This window comes from Ammodytes marinus, assembly GCF_949987685.1.
Source record: "Ammodytes marinus genome assembly, chromosome: 5".
NCBI lineage: Eukaryota > Metazoa > Chordata > Actinopteri > Uranoscopiformes > Ammodytidae > Ammodytes > Ammodytes marinus.
The window spans coordinates 1,418,428-1,438,822 of NC_137234.1; the positions used below are offsets into that span (position 1 = coordinate 1,418,428).

The window sequence follows — 20,395 nt, forward strand, 5'->3', positions numbered from 1 at the left end:
TCTGTCTGTCTCTGTCTGTCTGTGTCTGTCTGTCTCTCTCTCTGTGTCTGTCTGTCTCTCTCTCTGTGTCTGTCTGTCTCTCTCTGTGTCTGTCTGTCTGTCTGTCTGTCTCTCTCCGCAACAAGATCGCTGGGTACGTTCATGTCTCTCTGTCTGTCTGTCTCTCTGTCTGTCTGTCTCTCTCTCCCTCTCTCTGTCTGTCTGTCTGTCTGTCTCTCTCTCCCCCCCCCCCCCCGCGCAACAAGATCGCTGGGTACGTTCATATCTCTCTGTCTGTCTCTCTCTCTCTGTCTGTCTGTCTCTCTCTCCGCAACAAGATCGCTGGGTAGGTTAATATCTCTCTGTCTGTCTCTCTCTCTGTCTGTCTGTCTCTCTCTCTCTCTCTCTCTCTCTCTTATATACACCTTCATATTCCAACCGGTGAAGTAGGCCTTTAATGACCATGGCTGCGTTACAATCCCCATACTATTAAGTATGGTAGAATAAAGATTTAGGATGTCCCAATTCATGTGGCCAGTGAATATCTCCTCATGATCTGTCTGTACTGTGTGTGTGCGCGCGCTGGAAAATAAATCCAGTGTTAATACACAGCCTAGACCCTTTGTAGCAAGCAACATGCCAGTTTACAGAGCCTAGGCTGTGTATTAAGACTGGATTTTTTTTCTCAGTGCACACACAGTACAGACGGGTAGTGGATCATGAGGAGATATTCACTGATTTTGACAAAGCGTTCTCCCGAATTCCACCTTAACGTTCCCTGTATCGAAAGTGTCCATGGCGTATCCCAGTAGCCGTGGTCATTGATAGTACAGGAACATTACGCTGAGAGCCTTTCCCGTGTTTGAAGGATGAATGTTCCTATCAGACCCTGATGCTCTCAAACATTTAAATATATTGTATATAAGGTTTCTGAATAAAGTAGTTTAGAGTACATCGGAAGAAATAACTAGCATCTGTAGTAGTCATTATTATAACTATGTATTCTGGTTCAAGTTCAAACTATTATTTTATCCCAGATGGCAATTCGATTCAACAGTCCACAAACTTTACGACCATTTACAGACACACACACACACACAGACACACACCGTGACCAGCCCTGTTGTGTTGAACTATAGTTATAAACTAACTCTGGTTGCGTTCCGAATCACATACTTTCTACTATATAGTTTGGTAGAAAAAAGATTTAGGATGTCCCGATTCTTGTGGCCAGATTTAGGATGGTTAGAAGTACCCGGATGTCCTACTTCATGCGGCCAAGATTGTTAGTGTTGAAAAGTGCATCCTATTTGGGCGATTCTGACCCACAATCCAGTGCGCACGTGAAGTGACGTCACATCGACGAAGCCTCCATATGAAAACAAACGGGGATGAGACGGATATAAAAGCAAGAGGCAAGATCAAGGCGCAATGTTATGATGAAATAAGAGAGTAAAAGTATGTCCCAATAGTATGCCTACTGCATCCTAACTAGATTCTTTTTATCGTCAGATGTAGTATGTAGAATAGAAAAAAGAAAGAGTATGAGATTCGGAACGCAACCTATATATTGATGTTTTGCGTTGTCTTAAATCTTCAGGTATGTGATGCCCCAGCTGTTATAGATAGCTATAAACTTACTCATAATTTAACTTTTGTATCTTCAGGTATGTGTATATCTGACTATATATTATGGTTTTATTGATGTTTTGTTTCATTTATTGGGTTTTTTCATCAACAACTAGAACATACACAAAGTAAACAGCTGCCTCCGAGCTCAAACACAATCAAAATGCGTCACACAAAAAACAAGTTTTCACACAAATGCAAATAGACATGAAACATCCAAAAAAACAAAAACACAAGCAGCGACTAAATAACGTATGGAACACAAATAAACAGTTAAAGGTGTATTGAACTCTGAGAATACTGTGATGTCACAGTAAGAGAAATGTAGGGTTAGACAGTGAGACCATAAAACACTCTTTCTGCCTTTTCTCAGGCTAGGATGATCCGATTTAAAAAAATTGTTGCACATTTATACTACACAGGATCTCAGAGTTCAATACACCTTCATATTCCCACCAGGTGAAGTAGGCCTTTAAAGAAAAAAGGGGGGGGGGGTGTTCAGTCTTGGGCCGGGGCGACTGTGGCTCAGGTGGTAGAGCGGGTCGGCCAATGATCCAAGGGTTGGCGGTTCGATCCCTGCTCTGCCACCAGTGTCATGGTTGTTGTGTCCTTGGGCAAGACACTTCACCCACCTTGCCTGGTGTGAATGTGTATGACTGCTGTATGTTTGAGGTGGTGGTCTGAGGGGCCGTAGGCGCTGAATGGCAGCCACGCTTCCGTCAGTCTGCCCCAGGGCAGCTGTGGCTACTATGGTAGTTTACCACCACCGGTATGACTGTGTGTGAATGAATGGAACCTGGAACCCTGTAAAGAGCTTTGAGTGCCTTGAAAAGCGCTATATAAATCCAATCCATTATTATTAAAATATTGATGTTTTCGTCGTGTTGAATCTTCAGGTATGTGTATATCTGACTATATATATTGTGTTTTAATCTTCAGGTATGTGACGCATCTGATGAAGAGGATCCAGCGCGGTCCAGTCAGAGGAATCTCCATCAAGCTGCAGGAGGAGGAGAGGGAGAGGAGGGACAACTACGTGCCCGAGGTGAGACTGTCCGTCTGTCTCTCTGTCTGTCTGCCTGTCTCTCTGTCTGTCTGCCTGTCTGTCTCTGTGTCTGTCTGTCTGTCTCTCTGTCTGTCTGTCTCTGTGACTGTCTGTCTGTGTGTGTGTGTGTGTGTGTGTGTCTGTCTGTCTCTCTGTTCGTCTGTCTCTGACTGTCTGTCTGTCTGTCTGTCTGTGTGTCTGAGAGAGAGAGAGGAGGGACAACTGTGTGTGTGTGTGTGTGTCTCTCTCTCTGTCTCTGTGTGTGTGTGTGAGAGAGAGAGAGAGAGATATTTGAAGCTATAGTACTGATGTGATTCCTGTTGTTTTGAGTTTGTACCTTCACGGTTGAATGCACTTAATGGAAGTCGCTTTGGATAGATAGTTGAGACGGCTTTTGGCGTAGAAAGATGGGGATATCTGGCTGCTGGTTTTTGAAGACCCCACACACCCCTTTTTTTTTTTTTTTTTTTTTGGCATTTTCAAGCTTTATTAGACAGTACAGAGTTGAAATTGGGGGAGAGAGAGAGAGAGAGAAAGGGGGGATGACCTGCAGTAAAGGTCCACAGGTCGGATTCGAACCCGCGACCACTGCAACGAAGGCCGGAGCCAATATGGTACGCGCTCTATCCACTACACCACCGGAGCGCCCCACACCACACCTTTTTGATGACTGTTTTTGTAGGAGGAAATAATTAAAACTGCTGTGTGTGTGTGTGTAAGACTGGTCTACTGTGTGTGTGTGTGTGTGTGTGGTCTGCTGTTCAAAACCCCTGTATCGAAAGTGTCCATGGCGTATCCCAGTAGCCGTGGTCATTGATAGTACAGGAACATTACGCTGAGAGCCTTTCCCGTGTTTGAAGGATGAATGTTCCTATCAGACCCTGATGCTCTCAAACACACACCTCATACTTACTCAATGGTCTGTCTGTAGTCTGTTGCATGTTATGAATATAATACTTTAAGTTCATTTCAGCCACTTAACCCTACCAACTGAGCTAAGGGCGCCCCCATGCCATTAAATCTTAATTGCATTCAAGAGATACTTTCCAATTTAAAAAAAAATCTAATATAAAAGTGCTGTATTTACCCGAGAACTCAAATCTATGACCTAGTAACGTTTATTTATAAACAAGTGAAACACAGACAGTTCACAGACACATTATTATTGTTTTTTTTTTAGCTGAAACAATATAGCATTCGAAGTTGATTTTCTTATTTTTCACTGGACCAGAGAAATCTGTTTTATACAAAATTGTCCCCAATCGAAAATATACTTTGTTGCTTTTCTCTATAGTTTTGCTTATTGCAAAAATGAGCAAATCTAGTCTCATTAATGTCTTCAAGCTTAATTTTAACTTGTCTACCAAAGCTGATTTAGTCCAATTAATTGTTAGTCATGAATTAAGTACGTATGTGAAACAGCGCCTGACGGTTTTGTGATGGCTGTGTGTGTGTTTCCTTTCATGTCTATAAGTGTCCAGTGTGTGTGTTTGTGTGTATCCTACCTTTGTGTTCCTTCAGGTGTATGTGTGAGAGAGAGTGTGTGTGTGTGTGTGTGTGTGTGAGAGAGAGAGAATCTGTGTGTGTGTGAATCTGTGTGAGAGAGTGTGTGTGTGTGTGTGAACCCTCCTCTAACACTGTCTATCTCTCTCTCTGTTCCAGGTTTCTGCCCTGGACCAGGAGCTTATTGAAGTTGATCCTGACACCAAGGAAATGCTCAAGCTGCTTGTAAGTTATTTATTATCTTTATTAGGACTTTATATACACATCATTGATGCAATATACAATAGAATTAGTTTATTGCCATTTGCACATGTACAGGACAGTACAGGTGCATTGGGATTCTTATGCGAATCTCCCCGTCAGCTTCTTAAACCTGCAGTGTGTAGAATTTTGGGTTTTATTTCCTAGCAGATTTTGTAGAAAGTAATTATAATATCCATAAGTACATTTAATTTAGTGTATAATAGCTGAAAACAAATTTTTTTAATTATTTTTTTCCTGAGAAAGGGTCTCATATATGTCCATATTTCTCCATATTTTGGACCAAGGCATAGTGCCGCCATCTTGAAATTGTCATAGTTGGAATGTCATCAGGTGCATTGTTTAAAATTTAGAATTGTTCTTGTCCTTGATGGCCACTGTAGCTTCTGTTATTATTCTAAAGGGTTGGGGTTACCCAGGGAGCGTTGCATTCTAGAACTTTGTAGAACTTTCTTGATGATGTCATATTACACACTGCACCTTTAACTAACTGTTAATTAATGTATCCTTATTGTATAGTGTTACCAAGTAATTTTATGTGTTTTATATGTTGTCGATTTTGGTTGCGAAATGGCAAAATTAGCTAAAAGTTGACGAGTTTGAATGCTTTCACCCAGAAACAGATACATATAATATAATTGTATATATACTGGTGCATCTTAAACACAGGGTTTTAAAGTAGTTATTAGTTTAACGTGTGTGTGTGTGTGTGTGTGTAAAACCCTGTATCGAAAGTGTCCGTGGCGTATCCCAGTAGCCGTGGTCATTGATAGTACAGGAACATTACGCTGAGAGCCTTTCCCGTGTTTGAAGGATGAATGTTCCTCTCAGACCCTGATGCTCTCAAACATTTTACCTTCGGCTATTTTCACACTGTAGTCTGGTGGTTTTTCAAGGGCATGTGCTTTAAGTCTGAACACAGTGCTTGAAAATGCTGCATTTTCTACATATTCAGGGTTCCCATAGTCATGACATTCCTGCAAAATAAATAAAATTTGAAAGTTTTCCAGGCTTGTAAATGGCTCTGGAATTATCTGAAAGTTTTGGAAAAGTTTTACTCACTTTCGCTGGTGTTTTTAAAACGTGTTCATAAAAATCCCACTGCCAGCTGTTGTTCCTGGGTGAGCGTATACCCCATGACAAAGGCATTAAGAAAAACTATATAAAAATGTATGATCATCAGAGGAAAAATAAAACTATAAGAACATATTTAAAAGTTCCTTGTGGCACGTTTTTAAAATTGGGTATTTGGAAAGTTTTTAAAGTTAATTATTTAAACCTGCAGTGTGTAGAATTTTGGGTTTTATTTCCTAGCAGATTTTGTAGAAAGTAATTATAATATCCATAAGTACATTTAATTTAGTGCATAATTGCTGAAAAAAATGTTTTGAATTATTTTTTTTCCCATAGAAAGGGTCTCATATATGTTCATATTTCTGCATATTTTGGACCAAGGCCTAGTGCCGCCATCTTGAAAGTGTCATAGTTGGAATGTCATCAGGTGCATTGTTTAAAATTTAGAATTATTCTTGTCCTTGAAGGCCACTGTAGCTTCTGTTATTATTCGAAAGGGTTGGGGTTACCCAGGGAGCGTTGCATTCTAGAACTTTGTAGAACTTTCTTGATGATGTCATATTACACACTGCACCTTTAATAATAGAAATAACTAGAACCCTAATAGTAATCCCCTGTTCACCTACTTTATGTATATTTTTGGACCTTCGAGTTAACAAGACCAAAATCTTTGTCAAAAAAATGTTTATTGCTGTGTCAACTTAATACCAAACCTCCTATTCTTCTTTGATGGTATTGTATTAAATGTGTGTGACCTCCCATTCTCACCCCCTGTTCTTCTTCTATGGTATTGTATTAAATGTGTGTGACCTCCCATTCTCACCCCCTGTTCTTCTTCTATGGTATTGTATTAAATGTGTGTGACCTCTCATTCTAACCCCCTGTTCTTCTTCTTCTTCTTCGTTGGTGCTGCAGGACTTTGGAAACCTCTCCAACCTGCAGGTGACTCAGCCGACCGTCGGGATGAACTTCAAGCAGCCGCGCGGAGTCTAAACGTCTAAACTGTTCTAATAAAAACCCAACAGGGCAAAAACTAAAGCTGCTGTCTCATTTTATTTATTATTATTATTTTTAACCTTTATTTATACAGGTAAATCCCATTGAGTCCGAAGACTCTTTATCAAGGGAGACCTGTTTTCCTTTCCCCCGTTACCATTCACACACACATTCATACACCGATAGCAGCAGGCTAACTATCGACATTCACACGAGGCAAGGTGGGTGAAGTGTCTTGCCCAAGGACACAACAACTATGACACAGGTGGCAGGGCGGGGATCGAACCTCCAACCCTTTGATCATCGGCCGACCCGCTCTACCACCTGAGCCACAGTCGCCCCAGCAATTATATACATGTTTAAAGCCTCTAGACTGTGGTGGAGTTACATTAAATGGTACTGACTTATAAAGCACTTTCTCAGCCCCAAAGCGCTTTACATTTCTTACCACGTTCACACACACACACACACACACACACACTCATACACCGATAGCAGTATAGCTACCATGCAGGGTGCTCTCTGAACCATCGGGAGCAATGTGGGGTTCAGTGTCTCTTTGCCCAGGGACGCTTGGACATGTGGGGGGAGATGGGGGATCCAACCACCGACCCTGTAACCCAGTGGACGACCGAACCGCCCTACACACTTCACCACAGCCGGCCCATTAATTAAATTAACCATTTAATTTTCTCATAATCTATCTGTGAAAAAAGGACGATTTATTTAATGTCTATCTATTCAACATTAGTTTATTTTAAGAATGTAACTTGTATAAACCCAACGGAAGAAAAACAAATCCATGGTTGCGTTCCGAATCGCATACTTTCTACTATATAGTATGGTAGAAAAAAGATTTAGGATGTCACGATTCTTGTGGCCAGATTTAGGATGGTTAGAAGTACCCGGATGTCCTACTTCATGCGGCCAAGATTGTTAGTGTTGAAAAGTGCATCCTATTTGGGCGATTCTGACCCACAATCCAAGCGCACGTGAAGTGACGTCACATCGACAAAGCCTCCATATGAAAACAAACGGGGATGCTTTCACAAAATTCGAATTTCAAAGCCACCCTCTATTTAAATCAGAAATTGACAGTTACTGATGCCTGGCAATTCTTTAACCCGGATTGCAAAGAGTTTACATGGTGTAACGCTAGACGTACACAACAATCTAGAATAGATTTATGGTTAACATCCACTTCTTGCTTACAATATATATCTGAAGTTTCTCATTCATATGCTCCTTATCTGATCATAAAATGATTTCATTACATTTAACTGGTTCAAAAGAAAGTAATAAGAAAATACGAGGATATTGGAAGCTTAACTTGCTTAAAGACAAAACCTTTCAAGATTTGGTCAAACAAATGGCTCAAGATATATTTACCAAAAAAGAAATGAATAGTGTTCAGAAATGGGAATTCTTTCAATTTAAAATGAGAGAAATTGCCATTAGTCGTAGCAAAAACATCAAAAAAGCAAACGATGCAAAAGAAAGGGATATTATGGAAAATTTAAAGATCTTATTAAATAAAGAAAACCTGTCAGAAATTGAACAAGCAAAACTAATGCAACTCCAAAATGATATAGATAAATTATATGTTGATGCAGCTAAAGGTGCCTTTGTACGATCTAGGGCAAAATGGTTAGAAAAGTACGGAGGCGCTGAGCATTCACCAAATAAAAAAAAGTTTCAGAGCAGGATCTCGTAATTACGAGATCCTTATCTCGTAATTACGAGATAAAGATCTCGTAATTACGAGATAAGGATCTCGTAATTACGAGATAAGGATCACCCTCTCATTCATCGATAACGATGTCTGTGTGTGTGTGTGTGTGTGTTTGTGTGCAGACGAGGTGAACCTAGCCATAGGAAAACGTAGGCAATAGCCTTGGTTTCCGGACTAGATACAATGGGCCCCATAATCAATACAATTATTTTAAATATCCGTTTACTGTTCATTCATTAATCAGCGATCGCATCGGGAAATGAGGGACACACTTTCACTTTGTATATGCAGTTTGTTCATTATGAGCCACCGGAGCCACCGTACTGTGTTGCCTCATCCAATCAGAATGCCCGGTGGGCTAGTTCACTTTTACCTCCTGTTTGTTACTGTATCGGAACGCAGTTTTATTGAATGCTTTGATTAAATGCAGTCGTTAAACTCGGTGTAATCCATGACTCATACAAACACATACGAACTTTCTACAAGGAGGGCATGACAATGAGTATAGCCATGTCAACTTTGTGCAGATATGCAGTCACTGGGACTATTCAGGAGAAAAGCCCAGTCGGACCTCAGCAGCTGATCACGGGCGTAAAGCCGAAAGTCTGTCCCTCAGTAGCCTACCCGATGCGATCGCTGATTAATGAATGAACAGTTAACAAATATTTAAAATAATTGTATTGATTATGGGGCCCATTGTAGTCCGGAAACCAAGGCTATTGCCTACGTTTTCCTATGGCTAGGTTCACCTCGTCTGCACACAAACACACACACACACACAGACATCGTTATCGATGAATGAGAGGGTGATCCTTATCTCGTAATTACGAGATATTATCTCGTAATTACGAGATCCTGCTCTGAAACTTTTTTTTATTTGGTGAATGCTCAGCGCCACCGTAGCATTTCACCACAGTCTCCCAAATTCAAACTCAAAAGGCACTTTCAGACTACACACAAGGGGCGTGTCCGCAAACCAAGATCTTTTTGCAAAAATAAATTTTCCGAGCTGAATAAGCAGAAAGTGTACTTCAAAAAGGCTGTGACTGTTAGTAATAGGGCCTGAACGCTTCTTTGGAGGTGAGCTATCTCATTGCTAGGGCTATGAAGCTGCATATCATTGCTGAGCAGTGTTGGGAGTAACGCGTTACAGGAAGTAATGCATTACTGTAATGCATTACGTTTTGCTGTAACGCGGTAATGTAAGGCATTACAGCAAAAAAAAAATGGTAATATGTAACGCGGTACATAGCTCAGAAACGTGCGTTACAATGCATTTTAAACCCGAAATTGACTTCTTTGTTGTTTTAATACAAATTGGCCAACACCGCGAGTTTCGCAGAGTAGAAAAAAACCCACGCTAATGTTACTGCTAGAGGAGAAGAAAACTCGATTTGCTGCTACAATTGATTCCAAAGATGCGCTAGCCTACTGGCTTCCGTTTCACTGCCCAAGTTATTGAAAACTTTTGTGGTGTTTGGAGACTCTGACGTGAAAGCACGTATCACTTAACGAGCAGCGGGTGCTGCCGCGAGCCCCTCCCCGTCTAAGAGCACTCGGAGGCGGTCAGTCTCGGAGCAGCCCCTCGGAGCGAGTCCCTGCCTGCTGTCAGAGCAGAGAGGTGACACACCTCCGCGTCCAGGCTGCAAATGAGTCGCGCTGTTGTTAGGTGCGAAATCGGAGATAGTGTGCCACTAAGCTATTTATGCTGAAGCGGTATTGCTGGATTTAGGAGTTATTTAGAGATATGGCAAGCAAAAAGTTGACGAGTAGGGAGTTGGTGTTCACTCGTTCTACGGCCCCGGTCACGGTGCGTCCATGCGACGCAGCATTATATATATATTAATATTATCATATTATAATGATAATAATGATGATAATAGTAATAATGCAGAATAGAAGAAAAAATGAAATAAAAATGGTGGTGGGTAAAAAAAAAATCATAAAAAACACCTACTGTTTACATGAGTTTTGTGGTGTAGTTCTAGTTCTAGTTTACAACTGTTGGCTTACAACAAAGTGGACATCATTACAAATGGATGGAGGGGTGAATCTGATGAAATAATTTTTTTCATGGAAATTACATAATAGCCTACAACATGGCCGCCACCATATGACGTCATAATATGCTAATTAGATGGGAAAATTTACTCCCCAGATAAACTTTAGGTCATTCTCAATATTTGTCTCATTTACACTTTGTCTCTATCTCAAACCACTTTCAATCCAGAGCCTTCTGAAATTTAAGTGTCAAAATCTAGTATTTTTAAAAATAAAACCCGGCGCCTAAAGGGTTTGCTTTGATGCAAATTATGAAATCTTAACATAACGGCGGCAATGATGGTGCGTAAAGGACAGCGCAGTTGGCAAGCTCTCCTCAGCACTAAAAGTGCTGCAGCAAAAAAGTCACAATAAGAGTTGATCGCTTTGTCGATTCATGCCTCTGACACACACGTCGACTCCCAACATAATGAGTGGATGCTTTGAATTAGCAAAGGAGATATAGGCCTATATTTAGGCTACTATTGTTATTATAAAATGTCACGCAAGAGAGACGATAAACAAACATAATGGGCTGTTATCATTTAGATTGGATGGCAAGATGATAAGGCAGATTCTTTGGAACAACTAAAAAAGGCAAAAGTTGATGATGATGTGAACAACTTGTTTGTGCTTTTAAGTCGCCAGAACGCAAGAAACAAATCTTTGAGGCTCAATTTACTTTTTCAATCTACAGTAGTAGGCTCTAGCTCTATTGATATTAATATAGGCTACATAGATACCTAAAGATACAGTATTTCTATTATAAAATGTATTGCACCATGAGCCATAACTGTGACCATTATATTATATAGCATAGGCCTACTTGTGTTAGCCTTAAGCCTAGCTCAGTCATTATGCCATACCATGTCACCTCCTGCTGTGTAATGAGCTGCATTGAACACAAGAAGATCTATTGAGAACACCAAATCCATATTTCATTTTATTTTGGTGAAAGTAATGCAAAAGTAATGTAAAAGTAGTGTAATGCCTTACCATTCAAAGACAGTAATATTGTAATGTAACTAACTACTTTGAAATGCCAGTAATAAGTAATAAATACCGCATTACGCTTTTGAAGTAACTTGCCCAACACTGTTGCTGAGACATTAATATTGCCAGCTGCTATCGAAATGGTAAAAGCGATGTGCGGGGATGTCGATTCGTGCACTAATCCTGGCTACTCTGCATTTGCAACACAGTATAACAAACATGTTTAAAAACTAATAGTAGAAAAAAAAATTCTCTGGGGTCCCCAGAAATTTTTTATGTCAAAATGGGCTCGCAGCCAAAAAAGGTTGGGAACCACTGCCACAGTTACGCAACTCATTAATACCACTCTTAAAGCTGCAGTGTGTAGAATTTTGGGTTTTATTTCCGATTTTATAGAAAGTAATTATAATATCCATAAGTACATTTAATTTAGTGCATAATTGCTGAAAAAAATTATTTTAATTATTTATTTTTCCCTTAGAAAGGGTCTCATATATGTCCATATTTCTGCATATTTTGGACCAAGGCCTAGTGCCGCCATCTTGAAAGTGTCATAGTTGGAATGTCATCAGGTGCATTGTTTAAAATGTAGAATTGTTCTTGTCCTTGAAGGCCACTGTAGCTTCTGTTATTATTCTAAAGGGTTGGGGTTACCCAGGGAGCGTTGCATTCTAGAACTTTGTAGAACTTTCTTGATGATGTCATATTACACACTGCACCTTTAAACACTTCACCGTGCGGTGCAACACTAGCGGGGCAGTTAATATAAACGTGTGAAATAAAATAAAAAATGTGCATGTTTTTTTTGTGATCAACTTTTTATTATTTATTTTTTCCACCCTTTCCCAACACTGATGTCATTGCACAATAAAAATCACATTTACCTTCAGTAGGTTATTGAAACAACATTGTCTTACGACAGGCAATAATCAGTTAGTAAAAATCATTTAACACAGTCCCCCGGATCGGCACTCACTACAGATGTTGTTTATCAATTCCATACTTTTTTCCCCCGGTAATCAATTGTGAAGTCAAAAGACTTTTCAATAAAACTAAATGATTTACCAACTTAGTAGTTATTTGTCAGAGTATATCGTTGAGACAGAAGTAAAGGTGAGGAGGAGTAGATCAATGGAATAATAATATTTTAGGTTACTGGATTAGCGTCACCCTCACTTTGCATCTTTAACTCCCACATGAAGCTTTGCAGTAAAACACTTCTCCAATGTGTCGATATGGTCCTCTCCAAAGCTGATAATCTGTTTGAGAGCGTTCAGGATCAGTGTGTCTGTGTCTGCGTTGACCTCGTCTTCCTCAAAGTAGTTCTGCACTGGGAAGATGCAGTTCATAGGGAGTCCCACTTCATGGCTGTATTCCTCCATCTGAGGGTCGAACAAGTAATATTATTATTGATTTTAACAATATTTCAGGCATTTTTGAAGCTCTCTGTAAAGGGGTTTTACTACTAGCTACAGTGGGCTCCCTTTGTTTACATGCCCTGTGTGTACTTATCAGTTTACAGCACCTAGGCTGTGTATTAAGACTAAATTCTCTCATTTTGACAACAAGAAGTGTTTTCCAGAATCACTGACTGCACCTTTAATGGTATGCACTCTACTCAGAGCTAGTGGAGCCCCAAAAAACACATAAGTGTTCCAGTCGCTTTGATTCAGTAGAAAAGGATTTAGGATGCGTTCCAAAATGGCATACTCTTCTACATTTTACAGCTGATCATAAACAGTATCTAGTAAGCATGCAGCAGGCATGCAATTACTTTTAGTCATTTATATCATCATAACATTGCACCCTGAACTTGCCTCTGGGTATTTTTTTAAATGCATTATGCTAAAAAATACCCAGATGTCCTACTTCACCCGGTGGTGATTTTTTGTACTATCTATGGTTGAAACCAGCAGCTTTATGGAGGTTCTGACCCACAATCCACTGCAGCAGAAGTTACATCACATGGACTGAGCCTCCCTGTGAAAACAACCAGCGATGAGACGGATATACAGTATAAGCAAGAGGCAAGTTCAAGGAGCCATGTTAGGATGGAATAAATAAATATTAATGCCCCAGTTGAATCATACTGCATGTAAACTATGTACTTTTTATAGACAACTGAAGCGTGCATTGTAGTAAAAGAGTACATACAAAGAGTATGCGATTTGGAACGCAGTGATTGTCTCTGTGGCTCAGAATACATAAACTCACCGTCTTCTTCAGATACTTGCTTCGATACACGTTCCTTAGGTACCGTTTAGTTTGACCACAGGCTCCATCGATGTTAGTCAAGATCCCAATCTGAGGAATGCCTGCACAGACATTAGCACGTTACCACCACGGTTATATTATACTATCTATGGGTTAAACACATACAAGATGACCCCCAGCAAACGCAAAGAACACAACACCAACACACATTCTGTTTTATTTTATTTTTAACTTAAATTTTATCTAGTTGCTCTTCTATTTAGCTTGTAAATTGTATATTATATATTGTTGCTGTGTTTTCTATTTTACTTGTTTATTGGATATTTAAATATTTATTTCTTGGCATTCAGTCTGTGGAAAACAAAGGAAGAATTTCATTGTATGACAGAGAACATGTTTCTGATTGTGGATATGACAACAAACTCTCTAAATCTTGGACGTTGAATCTTTATGAGCTATTCAAACAGTCTATATACAGTGGAGGAAATAAGTATTTGATCCCCCACTGATTTTGTAAGTTTGCCCACTTACAATGAAATGAGTGTTCTATAACTTTAATGGTAGGTTTATTTTAACAGTGATAGACAGAATATAAAAAAGAAAATCCAGAAAATCACATAAAAAAAAGATATAAATTATTTTGCATTTCATTGAGGGAAATAAGTATTTGATCCCCTATCAACAATAAAGCTATCTCCCTCCCCCTCACAAAATGGCGACGCGCACAAACCAGGATTATTGGATGCCGTGTGAATAACTGAGGTCAGCCCGGATGCTACGTCCATATTATTTACTATCTATGTTGTCAACAGACAGGAGCATGAAGTGCTCTAAAATCTCCTGTAGACAGCTGTGGTGACTTTGGACTTGATAACACAGTGGACCAACACCATCAGATGACATGGTGCCTCAAATCATCACTGACTGTTGAAACTTGACAGTGGTCTTCAAGCCCCTTGGATTGTGTGCCCCTCCACTCTTCCTCTAGACTGTGGAACCTTGATTTCCAAATGAAACGCAACATTTAATTTGGATCAGTGATGATTTGAGGAATCATGTCATCTGCTGCTGTTGGTCCACTGTGTTATCAAGTCCAAAGTCACCACAGCATCTACCAGAAGATTTTAGAGCACTTCATGCTTCTGTCTGTTGACAAGCTTTATGGAGATGACAATTTCCATTTCCAGCTAGACTTGGCACCTGTCCACAGTGCCAGAAACCACTAGTAACTGGTTAGCTGACCATGGTATTACTGTGTTGATTGGCCAGACAACTTTCCTGACCTGAACTCCATAGAGAAACTATGGACTATTGTCAAGAGGAAGATGATACACACCAGACCCAACAATACAGAGGAGCTGAAGGCCTCTATCAAAGCAACCTGGGCTTCCATAACACCTCAGCAGTGCCACAGGCTCATAGCATCCATGCCATGCCACATTGAGGCAAGAATTCATGCAAAAGGGGCCCAAACCAAGTACTTAGTACAAATGCATGATTATACTTTCTAGAGGGCCGACATTTTTGTATTTAAAAACCTTTTTTTATTGATTTTATGTAATATTCTAATTTTCTGAGATTTTGAATTTGGGGTTTTTATAAACTGTAAGCCATAATAATCACAATTATAACAAATAAAGGCTTGAAATATCTCACTTTGAATGTAATGAGTCTATATAAGATATTATTTTCACCTTTAAAGTTTAATTACTGAAATAAATGAACTTTTGCACGATATTCTAATTTTTCGAGTTTCTGATCAGAGTGTCTGTTTAAACATGTCTACTTAAAGCAGTGGCTGTTACCCATGGAGCTGGCTGCCTCTCTGACCTCTGCCATCTTCCTCACAACTGTCTTGTTGAGGTTTGATACGTTGGCATTAAGAACGGTGACCAGAACATGAACTTTATCGTCTGCAGCCGGAGAGGAGACTCAGGCCGTGTCTGAACTGCCATACTAGCGTCCTACATCCTACATACTCACCATCTATATACTGCATACTCTCTACTCAAAGATCGATTGTGTATGCGAGCTGCGTCTAAAACGTTCTCAGTTGAAGTATACTCAAGCAATGAAGAATTTCTTCTTCTTCTTATAAGATTCAGGCAGTTTAGACACTGTTAAGCTTATAACCGCCCTCTACAGGTTAGATATTGAACTAGATTTTTACAGTCCTGTGTTCATCATCTGTGTTTTAGACCTCTTGTTTTATAATAATAGGGACTTTAAGCAGCGGTGTTTTAGGGACGGCTACGGCGCCAGGGAAAGATTCCAACGGGCTCCACTATCACCTAGCAACACTTAGACCGGCTACTTGCTGCAGTTGGTGTAGCGCTCACAACGTCAAAAACCCATTCTGCCGTTGTAAACAGACGGACTACGGCTTTGACTCGATCTGACTACAGCGATAGGAGGTGATGACTTAAATTCTCGAATGCTCAAAATTCTACTCGACCGCCGTAGCCGTCCTCTCAACCGTCGTTGCTTAAAGTCCCTAATGATGTTTTGAGGCGGAGGATCCCTCCGACGCTCTCTGTCCGGCTCATCAGCACTCAGCTGTCTGTGAGTTGAGCTGGACGAGCCGCGGTGTGTGGGACAGCGATCTGTTCTGATCTCTCTCCACTATCAGACTCACAACACTCATTTCACTTAGTGACTCTAATGTTGTTAGGTATTTATCTTCATCTCTTATCTATTGTAAGAGTGTATGAATGACTGCACGTACAGTTGTCAGATCGCGGAACCCCAAACAATGTTGTTGCCTAGCAACTTGCTCGAAAATATTTCATTTTCCTGGGCGGGTAGAATTGACCCAGTGCATTGTGGGGCGGTTGAGTAGGAAAAGTATACGATCGATTCATACCCAAAATCTTCCCGGAAGTTAGTACTCATCCGGGAATTTCTCACATACCCAAACTCGCATACCCAACCGTCACATACTCAAATTGAAGTCAAAATGAGTATGAGTAGGACGTTAGTATGGCAGTTCAGACACGGCCGTAGTGTCGAGTATCATTGGTGGGCAGAGGCGCCACAGGGTTGAACTGAAAGGCAAACACAATGAGACTGATTATTATATGGCAGGGATACTCTGTCCTTCTCTACCCTTGAGATGATAGTGATGATCGTATTACAGATTTTTAGCGTTATTTTATTATTTTACTGAATAATGGTAAACGGTGGTGTTTTCAGTTAATGAACCATCCAGGGCCCAATCCTAGACAATCCTAGACTGTAAGAACGATTTGGTTTCCGTTTATATTTCGTTCTCGTCTCTTGTTCATTAATAAATATATTTTTGCAGCAGCAGAGACCAGGCTCCTAATGTGCAGGTCTGTGTGAACTCTGTTAACAAGTTGTGGTTGGAGTAAATGCAGACGTGTTCTGTATTAAGATGTGTCTTACTGTGTAACCCTCCTTCACGTGTCCCTTTAGAGCCAGTATGATGTCGTCATGACGCACGCCTATGCCGTCCTCCAGACCCATGACGTCGCTAAAGACAAACGGGTAATACTCCCTGGGAAGGCTTTTCCCCTTTCTGATCTGATGAGTTTCAAACTGCAACACAAAACAGAAGAACATCTGGTTTGTACGAGGTCCATGAACGCATCAATGTGAATCCTGTAGCGGGAGATCATGGGCATAGTAGTTTTGAAACCTGAGATGGCAAACGCTTTTTAATATCTAATTCAAAACAGTGGGACAGAAAAGGGGATTGGTGGTCGGCCCCCGATCAACACACAAACAGGGTTTTTAAGGATAATAGCTAATAATAAAAAACTCTGTTTGTTTATCAATAAAAACTCAAGCGTTTTCTCTCAGGTATTTAACATCACCATCGTGTTCCTAACGGCTCAGCTCTTCAATGATCAACAATAGAACATCAGTAGGCCTATATCACTACGTAAATATAGCCTAATGAATGGATTAATGAGAGGTTTGTCTGATCTCGTCTCCTTACTGTCTTGGTGAAGGTCATGGTATCGTTGCATGCGTTGGCCAAAGCGCCGTGTGTGTTTCTCTGCAGCAGCGCGTTCTTCACCGAGTTAAAGAAGCTGGACTTCCCCGCTCCCACGGGCCCGTACAGGAGGATCCTGAGGTGTGTGATGTCCTTGCGCTCCGGTTTAAACTGTCTCACCAGCTGGAGATTCTTTGATTCTCTGTTTAAAAACATGTCGGAGGAAAAGAGCGAGTCAGTGAAGGCATCACGTGCACTATAGGTTAGGCCTATTCATGTTTTAATATCTACATGTCATAATAATTATTGTAGGCTATTCTTGTCTGTCTGTCTGTCTGTCTGTCTGTCTGTCTGTCTGTCTGTCTGTCTGTCTGTCCATGGAGAGGGATCCCTTCCTCTGTCACTCCCCCTGATTGTTTCTAAACATATTTTCCCTTTTAAAGTTTTCAATCGCTTTGAGTGTGAGAAAAGCGCTACAGACTATAAATTAAATATAGGCTAGGCCTATTATTCTTATTCTTATTCTTATTATTCTTATTATTATTATTATTATTATAGCTAGTTGTAGGGCTATGTTGTCAAGATAACTTGTTGATATTTGAAGTAGGCACAGAGTTATTTGAGGTTCAGGGCTAATAGACGCAGTGAGCCCTTGGATCAGCCCTGTGTCTGATGGAGATGACGGAGTAGACAATGACCATAAATTGATAAATAGTTTTTTTTGCTGGGATTTTCTTTTTTTTCAAATCTTAGTAAAGTTCTAAAATAATTTACAATACAAAAATGTTCTTAAATTGACGATAGGCTATTCAAATTGTTTTCAATATTAACACGAGCATATAGGCCTATGTGTTCCTTAACACCTAATTTAATTCAGCTTCTATCTCAAAAAAACAAGTAGCCTAATAGGGTGCAGTTACGCTTTATTTGTCTGAGAGCAGAGGCTGTCATGTTGAGCCCACTGAGGCAGCTGCTATCTGTGATATCAGGTTTAAGAAATAAGTAAGAGCTCAATGTTCCTACAGGGTGATTCCAGGCTTCAGATTAAAAGTGTTATCAGTAAAATCAGACAGAAAGTGAAGAAGCTGCTGTGTTCGTTTGAGTAAACTCACCCCCAGTGTGCATCCCTCCATGGATTATCAAAAACTGAGGAGATGAAATGATGGAAATAAATCAGAATGAGCCATTAAAGACTAAGTTATGAACATCATATATGATCTCTTTAAATTTTGAAGAAATAAAGTGTATATCTTACGAGGATTGGGATCTTTAGGAAAACATTCAGGAACACATGGAAAATAGAAAAACAAGATGTTAGCAAAACTAAATAAGAATCAACAGGAACAATAGAATAGAAATTACAGCAACACTAATTATGAAGAAATAAAGTAGGACTAGAATCCGTGTACCTTCCGTTCAATCCATATCAGTTTGGAAATCAAAACACGAAAAACGAAAAAAACTGTTTGATTTAATGTTTTAATTATTTGTTTCATTTAAAAAAATAAAAAACGGACTGTTTTATTCAAAATATGCTTGTAAAACATGAATTGATGCCATTTCTTATTTTCCATGTCGCCCTTTACATACGAAAATGGGAAAGGAGACAAACAGAAAATGTAAAAAATTTGCATTTTCATTTTTTAAGTTCCAAATAATTATTTATATTAATCAGCGGGTTAAACTGTGTCCCGCTGCCACAATGCCACAAGTTATGCGCGGCCATCGCCGTGATGGCTCTGACCCATAGACTGTTTTCTGACCGTGGCTATCTCCGTCTCAATTATTATTTGGAACTTTAAAAATAAAAATGCACATTTTTTATATTTTCTGTTTTGTCTCCTTTCCAATTTTCGTATGTAAAGGGTGACATGGAAAATAACATAAGAAATGGCAATCAATTCATGTTTTTTTTTTTTTTATAATTCTTTTTATTTGGAAATGTTTATGAACACATACATATTCTGAGCATACATTTTAGCAGACATATCCATAGTTTTTTGTTGTTTTTTGTTTACAAACATACGAACAACAGTATCCCACCCACCCCACCCACTTGAACATGTAGTACACACACTTAGACTAACAAAAAGAAGAAAATAGAAAAATAAATACAGTAAAAATAAATAAATAAAATAGTAAGCAAGGTTATCATGCTTAGTCGTGCCAAAAGTCACTATGTACTTGTTCACATGCACAAACACTCTACATTATAGGCTGACATGCCAGCATCAATCCACATCATAATTACACAGACAATGCATCATGCATACATACGGTACACTATCCGAAAAACAGTTTTATAATTGGATTGGCCCAGAAGTGACCAAGTCGGTAATTAAACCAAAAAAAAAAAAAAAAAAAAACTACAGTACGCTACATGATATAGGGCCCTAATGCCAGAAATATAGCTATGGTGTATCAGGTATAGTTTTGAGTTTCCCTATGTATTTCAAAACTGGATCCCAGATGGAGTAGAATTTGTCCCTTGACCCCCTAAGCGAGTATTTAATTTTCTCTAATTGTATAAAGTGCATCAGGTCGCACATCCACAAAGACGCTTTGGGAGGGTTTTTTGATTTCCAATGTAATAATATTCTTCTGCGTGCAAGCAGAGTCACAAAGGCCAATATGTTTTTATAACTTTTTCTTACAATAGAATGTCTACGATCTGTGATACCAAATATAGCTGCTGCTGCATTTGGTTGGAAATCAGTATTGAGCGCCTCAGATACTGTTTTAAAAATCATAGGCCAGTAAGTGACCAGAGCAGGGCATGACCAGAACATATGGGTTAAATTGGCAGGGGTGTGATGACATCTGTTACAACTAGCATCAGAATCAGGATATATTTTAGCTAATCTTGCTTTGGAAAAGTGAGTCCGGTGCAAAACTTTAAATTGTATTATACTTAATTTTGCACAAGAAGTGCTGTCATTCACTCTTAGTAAGGCACAGTTCCACATGTCAT

The 20,395-nt window shown here is 39.6% G+C and overlaps 1 protein-coding gene across 1 annotated transcript in view; it reads left to right on the forward strand.

The window, feature by feature from the left end:
- LOC307250687 (small ribosomal subunit protein eS17) overlaps positions 1–6,529 on the forward strand; it is a 9,199-nt gene extending 2,670 nt beyond the window's left edge. Inside the window, exons 3-5 of the mRNA XM_080027837.1 lie at positions 2,548–2,653; positions 4,316–4,381; positions 6,407–6,529. Coding sequence (XP_079883963.1) covers positions 2,548–2,653; positions 4,316–4,381; positions 6,407–6,484 — 250 coding nt within the window. The 3' untranslated portion in view covers positions 6,485–6,529. The remainder of the gene's footprint in view (positions 1–2,547; positions 2,654–4,315; positions 4,382–6,406) is intronic.
- Positions 6,530–20,395: the final 13,866 nt, after the last annotated feature.